At 32.8% G+C, this 12,673-nt stretch overlaps 1 protein-coding gene across 2 annotated transcripts in view; it reads left to right on the forward strand.

Annotated features, from left to right (window-relative positions):
• LOC128178252 (glycine N-acyltransferase-like protein 3) overlaps positions 1–11,577 on the forward strand; it is a 77,367-nt gene extending 65,790 nt beyond the window's left edge. Inside the window, exons 1-5 of one of the 2 annotated variants that reach the window (XM_052845341.1) lie at positions 7,996–8,120; positions 9,316–9,423; positions 9,645–9,759; positions 9,911–10,034; positions 10,795–11,577. In XM_052845341.1, coding sequence (XP_052701301.1) covers positions 8,040–8,120; positions 9,316–9,423; positions 9,645–9,759; positions 9,911–10,034; positions 10,795–11,197 — 831 coding nt within the window. In that variant the 5' untranslated portion in view covers positions 7,996–8,039 and the 3' untranslated portion in view covers positions 11,198–11,577. Of the gene's footprint in view, positions 1–7,995; positions 8,121–9,315; positions 9,424–9,644; positions 9,760–9,910; positions 10,035–10,794 lie in introns of those variants that run through there. The other variant, XM_052845342.1, reaches the window with a different exon arrangement.
• Positions 11,578–12,673: the final 1,096 nt, after the last annotated feature.

Raw genomic sequence — 12,673 nt, forward strand, 5'->3', positions numbered from 1 at the left:
TTAGAGATTGTCAAACTCTTATTGATTTTGTCAATTTGTTTGTCTCAAAGAATCATTTTTTAAATCAAAAAAGTTAAACCTTAAAAAAAAGAAAGAAATCGGGCACAATTTTCAATGTTAGCATTTTACAATTTTATGGTCTAATAAAATTTCAAGAAACAACTCTTCATTGCTTTTTCCGAAATATTGCATGAAAAAAAAATTACATCGCATTTTTTAAATTACAAAAGGATATTCAAAATGAACTTGGATTAACCGCTAACAAACAGGCATAAAAAGAGACTGAGAACCAATTTCTTCTCTTTTTTTTTTTTTTTACATCAAAAGAAATTCAAAAATAAATCTAAATATATTTTTTCTTTGTATGCGTTAATGAAAATGTAGATCAGCAAGGGGTTCTTTGTCGTGCAAGCACCTACTTGCATATATAATGTAACAGATTGTTACACGGGTCTACAACGATGACAAATATCGAAAAGGCAATATTGTGGGTGAAGGATGAATGTGTAGTTTGTTTTTGAAGTTTATTTTTGATACATGTAATTATATTTATCTGGATCGGTTATGTTTGTTAGTTTGTTTTGTTTATTAAAGAGGGGAATAAAGAAATAAGTAATTTCCAAGCACGTAGCATCGTTTTTGAAAGTGGGGGGGGGGGGGAACTCATCCAACAAATCTTGACAAGCAAAAAAAGAAATTTTTTTTTTTTAGAATTTTCCAAAATTTTCAAAATTTCACTCATAATTTCATGATTTTTATACCTTTTTTTTACATCTTACAAAAATGGGGGAGGGGGGGGGGGCAACTCCATGATAATTCAATTTTTTATGTAAATTTTAAAAAAATAGTTGCTGCGAGAAAAAGTGGGGAGAGGACATTTTTATGTCATATAACATGTGAAACTTATTTCATTCCACCCACAAGCTGGAAATAATGAAATAATTTTAATGAAAACAATAAAAATAGACGTCATAAATCCCATATCAAACGACATATTACCACTTGATTCTGCGCGTCTTTTTAATGAATTTATAAACAGCGGCAAAATTCTAAAATGTATTTTTAAAGGTAATGTTAGCTGCAAGTCTGTAGACCTTGTATGAAAAATTTCGGATGGTAGTCAATTTTTCCGGGATACAGACCGAGCGGTACATATATGCATTTAAGGTAACTAAGAATGATTCCAATAAAATACTTTGTTGAGTAATGCAAGCTTTTAAGAAAGCAATACTTATATTTGTTTAAAATATAACACCCAAATACTTCATCTTACATTCGCTATTTGTAGAACAAGCAGAACCAGTATCAGTCTGACCGGCCTCACCATATACATTGTTGGAATTTAATTGTCCTAGCATTGCATTGCTCTGCATGTACACAATTTCTTAAAAAAATTAAACAGTTAAAGTGTTCATTTATATGGCTACACACAACGTACACACGTGATTCAAAATAAACAACACGGAAAACGGTAAAAAATTCAGTCATTGAGTCTACATTTTATAGAACTTGTAAAAAAAACCCATTGCGGGTCTGAATGTTTGTTGATATGTCAATCTATCAATATACAGTTTGTTAATTATTTTCGATTGCTAAGGCTACAGCGTATTTGATGAACATTGAACAACATTTTTTCCATGCCACTTTTTTCCATGGAAGACAGCGAATGTATACAAGTATAAAGCATTTATAAAATTCATTGAATTACCTCTTTAGAATTGTGTATGGAATAAATAATTTATAAGTTGCTTCTGAAGGTTGTTTGGTATTTTCGTTTGTAGATGTTTTGCAAGTAAAAAACCTGAAACGCGGGGCAAGTCATAATTAATATCCCTAATAACCGTAACTTAAAACTAGCGGCTTTGGATTCAAATATTATCGTATAAGAATATTAAGTTCACTTTTTAAAATCATCTCCACGATGATAATTATATTATATCCATCGCAAATCAGTATTTTTTTTTTTTTGCTTTAAAAGAATTGTTCTATCGGGAGCAATCCCGCGTTCGTTTAAATTTCCAGCGTACATTTGTCATGTCAGTAATACACATTGTGCTTTATAAGACGGCCGTGTATACGTATTGTAGAAAAGTTGAGTTTGGAACCATTTTATTAACACATCTCCCAGTACTGAAACAATTCAAAATGTCTCTGTTACAGTAACACAGTGGGGCGTTAAACGTGTACGTCCAGCTCTACAAGCACATGCACTATCGTCTAGGGGACGGCCTGAATACAGCTAGCGACTCTCCTATCGATCGGTTACCTGAGTCTCGTAATGCATCTAAATATAGACAGGGGCACAGTTATGAAACAAACAACAAAAATAAGGTCAAAGAGGTTCATCTATATGAAATTAAATTGTACATATGATTAAAAACATTTGGGAATTTTATGTGGAATTATTTTTGCGCACTACATGTATCCGTTAGTGCATTACAAGAAGCCCTTTCATAACCTCATAAACGTGCGCACCCCCACAAAAAATGGACCGAACTGACACAATTGTTTCTGCAAATACTGACTATAAATTACGAAAACATTAAATTGAATACTATAGAAGGATTCAAAATTAATTTCTTTACAACTTTGCTTCAATAATGAATTAGAAATTTTTATTCCTTTTTAAGTTATTGACAAGAAACTTTGGACGCCTCTAACTCCCTAATCATAAGGGCCAGCCCTTTTTTCGGCATACCGAATGAAAGGTCTGAGTAAGACAAAGAACTTTTAAAATACATGTTATAACAAATTTTTATCAGGTAGAAAACTAACACGGAAAATACGCGAATTTTTTTGATTTTTTTTCTTACCTTCATTTCAACATCTATATAACCCCTTTTATTTGCATTTAAATAATAAATAAAATATATCTCGCACAAATTCAATGTATTAGCTTCCAAACCAGCCCATCTTTGAGACTCTGCCAGTCATCGTTAAAGCTAACCCCCCTGGACAAAAGAAGTCGTTAAATTTTACTAAAAGGGGAATAACTCAAAACTGGATAGGGATTTTCCTCAACTAAAATATGCAACGACAACATCACGCGGCATGTTATCAGTCCTGAAAATTTCAAAACAATCGGTGAAGAAACGAGCGAGATATTAAGGATCAAAGTTGGCGTCTAGAAGAAAAAAAAAAATAATAAGAAATTTGAAAAATTTTCAGAATAATAGTAAGGTTTTCCGCTCCCAGCGGAAAACCTTAATGATAAGGCAATAACATACATGTAATCAGCTGTATATACATGCACATTCACCATTTTATATCGTAAGCTATTCGCCTTTTCGTGTGTATAAACCGTTTGGGTGTGATATAAATAGATTATTTACAGGGCAATTTTTATATCGCGTCCTATATTAGACCGAGGTCGCCGTATATATTAGAGAGAAGAGATTATTAATGTTAACAGGAATATATAAGAAAATCAGTGAAAAATGAAAGTTCAGGGGTTCTAAGGCCCAAAAATAATTCTTCCAGCCCTGGGCGTCGCTGTAATGAAGAATAATGACCCCCGTAGAATAATGACCGGAAGTCATTTTTCGACGTAGAATGATGACTCCCCTTGCTGTAGAAAAATTGGATTTTTCTGGAAAAAAAAGACCCATGGGTCATTTTTCTACGCAGAATAATGACCGGGAGTCATTTTTCTGCGTAGAATAATGACCGGGGGGTCATTATTCTACGTCGAAAAATGACCCCCGGTCATTATTCTACGGGGGTCATTATTCTACGTTACACCGCCATATTGGCAGCCATTTTGTTTTAAAAAAGTTGATTCGATCATTGATTGACTGGTACTTATCGATGTTTATTGCCCCTAAACTCGATTAAAATGTTCCAGTGTTTCAATAGAAGGTAATTTAATTTAAAAGAAATGAAAGAGGACACCAGGTTAGTTTTAATAGTGCTTAAATCAAGAAACACTACTTGTTCTATGTATGTCAGCCCATCCCTTGAGGGCTGATATATAGCGACCGAGGGCTTATATAGGATTGCGATATAAAAATTGCCATGCTATGAATGTTATATCATATACTAATAAAAAATATTAAAGATGTCATGTGATGAATGATTGTTGTTAAGAATTCGCTCTGTGTTTATATATTCCATCTCTAATAAACTTCCCTGAAATTTTTGCGCCAGCTGTTTGTACACCAATTTGACGTCGACGTAACTTTTTAACGTCATACTTGGAGATCGGAGTTGAACGACCTATTGAACTCGTCAAAATAGACAATGATTAACAGAAAGGGTATGGTATAACATCCGAAGATTGCCGTAGAGGGGTGTGATATAAATCTTATTTCACACCCCTAGGGATTATATCACACGGTTAGGCGATTTTTCTGTTTATTTCGTATACTTACAGAAAATATACCCTTTTCCGCCCTGTGCGATATAAACAGAAATTAACCTCGGGCTAATAAAGGATGCGATATAAAAATTGCCATGTAATAATCTTTATCGCACAGGGCGAAAAGAGATATATTTCCTATAAATATACGATAAGATCTATCCCAAATCCCTCTCCGGCAATTTTCGGGTGTTATATCACCCTCCTTTCTGTAAATCATTGGCTATTATGACGTAGAGTTCTCCGGGTATAACGTCAAATAGTTACGTCGATGTATACATATATATTGATTCGTAGTTATATTTAATATATGTAAAATACATGGTAACTGTCTTGAAGTATAAACTATGTTTGGATGAGGGTATGAAAAATCATTGCCATATTTGATGCTTTTGGTGTGCAATACCATGCTTTTTTAAATAAAAATTATTAAGTGTCTGTTTTGTATTAAGACCTGGTAAATCGAACCGTTTTCAAGGAACGTTCTGCATAGAATAGTGTAGTCTGTTTCACTATTGATGCTTTTTCTAGGTCAGGCGCGGATCGAAAATTAATCCTTAGGAGGGATCGCTACTATGCATGTTAATTGTTGAATCAGCAGAAAAAAAGCACTGAGTATTGTGTCTATTGTCACATTTATTTATCAAACTCATTCTATCCACCAAGTATTAAAAATAAATCTTAAAAACAATAAACGTCTAGATTTTATATTTGACTACAAGTACTTAGATTCTATGAAATAGACCATAAACACGAAACACGATTTTGACCGCGAAACTGAAAGTGTCAAATAAAACCACGTGGTTAAAAATTGAATGACAATAACATTCGCAGGGGTTTCATGGATGTGATGACAAGAATTCATAAATACGTTTTATTTCCCTCTATCTCCGACTCCTGCCATATTAGTTGTCGATTTCTATTGATCTCTCATCGCTTCACACGCCCTATATAAGGCTGATAGCACTATTCATGCTTCACCGCAATCAGCAAAAATAAGACGACTACTGCACTCGTATGGAATATTTATTGAGCGACGAAGCAAGACAGACTGACACGCAGGCACACATATTTCAAATATTCTCGATAGTTGTAGAACGTTTTCCTATTTCTATTATAACATCACACATCCGCAAACCACACACTGGCAAATCATGCAATGACGGCATGGAATTTAGAAACAAAGTGTTTAAGTATAAACCGATGAAAATGATGTTACTTTTTTGGATTAACTATCATTTATATACTGTGTTGGATGAAGTGCCACCGGGTCCTCTGAAAGATGTAGACGTTCTGCACTGTGTATCAGGCACGTAGCATCGTTTTCGAAAGTGGGGGGGGGGGGGGCAGACTCATCCACAAAATCTTGACAAGCAAAAAAAGGAAAAAAAAACTAGGAAAATTTTAACTTTCCCAAAATCTTCAAAATCCTAATCCGTGGGGGATTTCACTCCTCATTTCCTTAATTTCATTTCAATTTTTTTACATACTCCCAAATAAGTGGGATTGGGGGCAACTCCATGATAACTCAAATTTTCATATGTAAATTTTAAAAAAAATTGTTGCTGCAAGAAAAGTGGGGGGGGGGGGGGGCAGGCCCCTCTGCCCCCCCACCCCCCACCTGATGCTACGTGCCTGTGTATAAACGACACGCGTGTTAGATTTCCCTGCAAAATAAGGCAGAACCATCTGTGCAAAATAATGCATTGGAAATTCTTTCAAAGAATAAATGTATTTTATATTTTATTGATTGTAAGTTTCATATATTCATTTTTACACACATTCTACTACAATGTGTAAATCCATACATTTAGGAGTCTATGCAACAAAACATTACAATTATTTTTATTTATTTTTTTATTCATGACTTTAGCAACTTTCTTACATACTATATTTCTTTTGGAATCTCCACATTTTTTAGATACAACATACATGCAAGAATAGATATATGATAATTCACAATAGTGTGAAAGTTTGTTTTAATTTTTTAGTGGGGGTGAGAAAGAACAGAACACATTGAGTGAAATAATATGCATATAAACACAAACAAAAGAAGAAAAGCAAAAAAAAAAGATATGACATGCACACCAACTTATAAATTGACAGCTCTAAATCTAACGATTTTCCAATATCTAACTATATTATACACAAGCAACAGCATGAACATAATATTTAGAACGTACATGTACATATTTTCATTTATGAGAGAGAAGATGGGGGAACGAAAAAAGCTGATGGGGCAAATGTTGCTTTGCGGCATAGCTGTTTATCAGGGTTTGCTTTCAATAATATTCTCCAAGTGTCTCTCGAATTTTTCAAATTCACAGTTCTTAAAAAGTAAATATTTTTTCACAAGAAGCCCGTTTTCAATTTTTCTTTTGGGTTCCAACATATTTAAAGTTGGGTATGTTTTAAGTCTACAAGTGAAAATATACTGTTTTACAATATATCTTAACAGGTTTTCTATTCTATACATATTGAAGTTTTCATATTTACCAAATAGTTTACTTTGCTTATCAAACATTAGGGACACCCTGTAGTTTCTTAAAAATAGCTCTTCAATGTCACTCCATAGTTCTTTTACATTTAACGGACTTAATATTTTTAATATTGCTTAGGTTTTCTTTCTTTGGAAAAATAGGTAATAATTCCTAATTTATTAGTTTCTGAAAAGTGAGTTATTTATTGCCCGTGTTATAAAAGAACCCAAGTCTTTCCAAAAAAAATTATAAAACTCACTAGAGAAACCATCCGGTCCAGGACTTTTATCCTTTTTCATTTTTTTAAGAAAGTTCAATACTTCTGTTTTGATTAATGGACCTTCAATGTATTGCAATTCCTTAGTATCTAATTTTAGAATGTCAAACTGATTGAATTTTTCACTAACAAAATGTTCTCCAAGTTCCTGTGTTTTTTTTCTATACAGCTTCTCACAGAAGTTTTTTTGTTTCATTTAAAACTTCATATTGATCATACATGTATATTATTGTTTCGTCTACCTGCACAATCTTGGTATTTACTTATTGATAAAGTTTTTAGATTCAAAAGAAGTAAAGTACTTTGAAGCTTTTTCACCTTCCTCTATCCATTTGTTTCTTGACCGTTAACACTGTCCTTTAAGCCTTTCTTTTCTAATTACAATTAAAAATTACAATTTTTGTAGGATACCTTAATCCCTAAAACGTTTCTATTTCGTCACTACGTCTATCATGAATGGAGCTTTATTTCTTACAAAGCTTGTGTATAGTGTGGATACCCATATCTTGCACTTTTCAATGTTTCGGAGAGTCGTCATCTGGTTTTTAAATTCTTTGGGAGCTACTTGATAATAATGCAACTTTTTGTAATCCTCTTCCTTCATTATTAACTTATTCAATTATATTTAGTACATTTGATAGTATGTTCTTTGTGGTTTGAGCAGTAGTACCTACCTGTCCTCTTTTGTTCACATGGCAGGGGTGTTAAGTTTAATGCCTGATTCAAGTGACTATGTCTGTATTGTATTGACCATGATATATTTTACGTTCCTACATTGTAATGTGATTTTAGGCTACCTTAATGTTTTTCTTGCTTAGCTACTTTTAGTTCTTTTAATTACCCTTTCCGCCGTCCATATATACTCCGTATGCATGCAGCTGTTCACTACTGAAAATAGGAATTTTCCTCAAACTAGGCTAACGCGATGGCTGTCCGAGAAGTTCTCCCTGAAGAGTATGATGAACTTGATCAAAAGCTAGAGAAAGAACTGCCACTGTCCATATGTGTATGTATGTTTCGGTTAACTTAGCGTACAATTATACGTACATACCGCGTTGTTTCAATATCAAATATACATGTATAATATATGTTCAAAGTAAACGTGCCGAATGGTTCTTTCGCATAAACATATATTATTCAACTGTTGATGTATAAAACATTTCAAATTTTTTCAGATGGGTATTTTGACGCGTTTTCTGTCTTATTGTAAAATTTTAATTTATTGAAACTTTTCTAATATGACAATTACAAAATGACACTAAAAAAACATATAACAATATCTTATCATTTAAGTTATGTTATTCATATTAAATTCATTGTTTTGCTGATAATATATTTACACAATGCCCAACGTTGTTCCGTGGAAGAAAGGTTGCATTCTGTCCAGTTTTGATAATTATGCCAAAAGTGTTATTCACAGTCATGAGTTTTAATAAAACAGATGTAAATTTTAAAAGGAAGATCTAGATTTTGTGGTCAGTGATTCTATTAACACATTTATTAATACATGTAGTTATCAGATCAGTAGTTACTCTTCAATTAATTCGACAGAAGTTTTAAATGCAGCTCTATGTAACGTTTTTTATGATATAAAGTTTGTCTCATTTTTTGAGCGGCTTAACTTCACCTAACTTTAGGTGGTTAAGTTCAATGAAGTAATCTTGACCAAGAGTTGGGACCTGTGAAAGTGGCCTTTGCTAGATAACAAAAATGGATACAAATCTTTCGGATGTTGAGGATTGACGAATTTATATGATGTCACATTTAAATAAGAGAAAAATTGTGTAGAAATAATTTTTTAATTTTAACTGTCAAATGTTAAAATCAATTGCGAATACAAACTGTAAAGTAATTGAAAACCAATCCAGACACACTAATTTCAGTTGCTCTGCCTCTTTCCTCAATGTTCATTCAGCCCATTTTAATTGTTTAGCATTTGCAACCATTACTTGAAGACTTATACCAGTGTAAATAACCTTAATCTGAAGCACGCTTATCAAAGTAACTATGTTTTGTTTTAAATAGTTCTATATGTTCAAGCCAACACTTTGTCGTTTGGTTTGGATAAATGTTTGTATGATTATGTAAGGGCAAATGTAAAGTTTCATAGAAGTTGTTTTAAATGTTAATTGTTTGAAATTCAAAACGTGTATAAATCATACATTAATTTTTATAAAAAGTTAATCCTGTTTTAATAAAAGGGACTAGTCCATTTCCGGTTGATGAGGAGGAAGCACCTGCTGACAGAGAAGATGGTGTTGGTGGACAGTTGGCCGGACTTCTCTGTCCTTGCTATCGTACAGAGACATGTTTGTTTCCTTTACGCTATTAAATTTCACTGTTGTACTATATAACTATTTATCTCTTCCCAAATGACGGTATAAGGTATAGGTGAAAACTGTATTTGCATTTTGTAATAACAAGTACCAAAATTTTGTAAAAGAGTGAATAATAAATGTAGGAACGAGTTATGTATCAACGCCATTTAAATGCACTCAGAATAAATTATTTTTATCACATTTATATGTAGATTAGAGAGACTTGGTTATCTGTGTGTTTCTGCAAAGATCCAAAATTTGCATCTAACCTGGAAACATTGATTCTGTTCGCCTCAAGAAATACATACCCGCCTCTGTATATTAATGGTAACGCTACTTAGCCAATATGATTTTCAATTGTCATTAAAGGAGAAACTTAATATTTGATCTAGTTCAATCTTAATGTTATTAAAAAACGTAAGTTAAATTCTTTTTTGTATTTAAGAAAGGTAAACAAGATAACTTATGTTGTGTGTAGGCTGTACCTCTGAGGTCATGGACGCCCTTGTTAGTGCACACCAATCAATGAATAGCTGCCCTTTTCGACGAATGTGTGCCGATCTCATTGTATATACACTGCGCAATAAAAACATAGTTCCTCGGTAAGCATTGATCCTTATCTATGGATAACCACATCATGTACAATTGAATGATCTGTTTACGTTGTGTCAGTTGTGACTTACGATAAGTTCTTCTCATTATCATAGAATTGCTGCAATATGTGACTTACCTGTGCTTATTGTTTGCAAGATGCAAGTAGCACCGCACTAAATTTTGAAAGCGATACTAAAAAACATGAAAATGTAAAATGAGAGTGTTGTCGTCTTAAACACATTCATGGTGTTACTTGTAGCATTGCCACCACAAACAAAAGAAATAAGGAAAATACTATGCTACTTGTAAACATTCTGCGAGCAGACATGAGTTAGCTGGAGATGGCGAAACGTTTCAAAGTTTTAACTTGTATATTAAATCGGTTATTGCGACTGTTTCATCAGTTTATCAGGAAGATAAATCAGATCCAATTTGATTATTAGATCTTTAAAGACAATATTGATGCAGACAATGATTGCGTTTCCAAAGTCCGTCAGTATATTTTCATTAATTCGCATAAATTGATCATGATTTCTGAATATCGGTTTTGTCAAATGATTAAAACTTCAACGTAAATTTGGGGCCTAAAATAAAAATGATAAGAGGCTTGAAATTTTATTAAATAAAATTTGTTCTCCACAAAAATACTAAACTTGATTGAAATACAGTCGAACTTGTTTGTCCAATTTAAGGACTTTTATCACATAAAGAAACGTTGACAGCTTTTAATAATTTTCATTTAAATACATGTAGTTTATTATTTTTCAGACCAATTCCAGACGGTTTCCAAATCTCTGAACTAAGTGAAATTCATACAGATATTGTACAGAAGTCATGGTCTTATGCCAGCAAAAAAAAGTCAATCACATACCAAATCACTAATTTCCAATCAGTAATGATAGAAACAGATGACGGACGTCCCGTGGCCTGGGGAGTTCAGCATGAATACGGTGCTATAGGGATGCTGCATGTAGAGCCCGAATACAGGAGAAACAAATTAGGAAGTATCGTCACAAGAACCCTGGCGAATAAACTGATCAAGGATGGACAACTCGTGTTTGCGCTTGTTGAAGAAAATAACGACACTTCAATTGCATTTCATGAGAATAACGGTTATGTGCGCTTGCCTTTTAAGTTTTCGTGCATGGAGTTAATTTTTGGAATCAAATGATTTAAAAGTCTTTACTTTTGTTGATCACGAAAATATGTATCATAATCATTTTTTTGCAAGATTTTGAAGATAGCAACATGTACACTAAATTACTAATTTAAAATTATTTAAGTATTTAAATGTCATCCCTGATTTGCATCGGTACATATGAAAGAAATATTGTTATGTAGTTGTTATTATGGTATCTCATTCAAAAGCTATTTAATAAGCTAATAATTATCTAATTCAATAAAAGTTCAATTGACCAATACTCCATTCAATAAAAGGTCCATGGACCAACATCTAATTCATTATGTTTAATGCTAAAGCGTTAATTATATGTCAGAATAACATTGCATAAAAGTTATATTATTTTATAGAGGATTAATAATACACGACCATTTGAGGTGGGCTTTGACTTTTTTGCAAGTGTATCCTCCACCAATAAGTCCGCACATACTGGTGGTTGTCACACACCACCTTATTAAACAAAAGCCACTGACCAATGAAAAACTAAATTATAGTCCTACTCAAGTCAGCGTTTTGCCATGAACAGTAATAAGCTTAAGGATGAAGGGTTTGTTTGTTTTTCATGTTACCCAAAATAGTTTGTTTTCTTTTTGAGTGGAGTCCTTTGCAGTGAAAATCTGTATAAGATTAATGCGGTATAATTGGTGTTGAATGTATGTTACAAAAAAAATCAAAAATTTAATTTGGTATATACATGTATAAACAAAATCTCCAGGCGGATTTAAACACATGATATGTAGTTCACAAGACAAATAATTAAAGCACTTGATTTGGTAATCGCATGATTGTGTCTGAAAGGTTCCAATATTGACGCAGCGAGGCATTTTAATTCAAAAGGTAGTTTAGTTCTTATGCAAGATAGTTTGAAATATATAAAGAACAGATTGATAGATGCATGAAACTTGAATGAAAGTGTGCTGGACTTTCACAATTCAAGTATAGGTAAATTGCCATTGGTTGGTGTAAATTTAATATAAATACCATCATTAAAGCTGCCTGGTCCGATTTTACAAATATTACAATATCAAAATATTTTCCTTACAAACCAATTATCTTGGAAAGGTGTAAACTTTTACCTATTTACAGTAGCATAACAGGCCTCTTTTTAAAGATACAATATTCAAAGTAAATAAAATTAATGGGAACACAACGAAACGAGATACAGGCACCGTGAGCAATTTTAGATAAGTCAGCCGTTTGGTCTCGTCCCCATAGTGATTGGATTTATTCAACCCGCATATCGTTCATCGATAACTTACAAAAAAAATCTCTGAAACATAAGTGAAAAAATTATACACAGGGTTATTATTGATTCGCCAAAACATTTTTAAATCTGATTTTCTATTTGATACCACATGTCAAAATCTATTACGATCGTAACCGCCCTGACTTCGGGAGCAAATCTTAACATGGTAGGTGCTTATTACACAGTATCCTTGAATACAAATAAAAGTGTGTTTCGTTACG

This window comes from Crassostrea angulata, chromosome 3, assembly GCF_025612915.1.
Source record: "Crassostrea angulata isolate pt1a10 chromosome 3, ASM2561291v2, whole genome shotgun sequence".
In the NCBI taxonomy this organism is placed as follows: domain Eukaryota; kingdom Metazoa; phylum Mollusca; class Bivalvia; order Ostreida; family Ostreidae; genus Magallana; species Magallana angulata.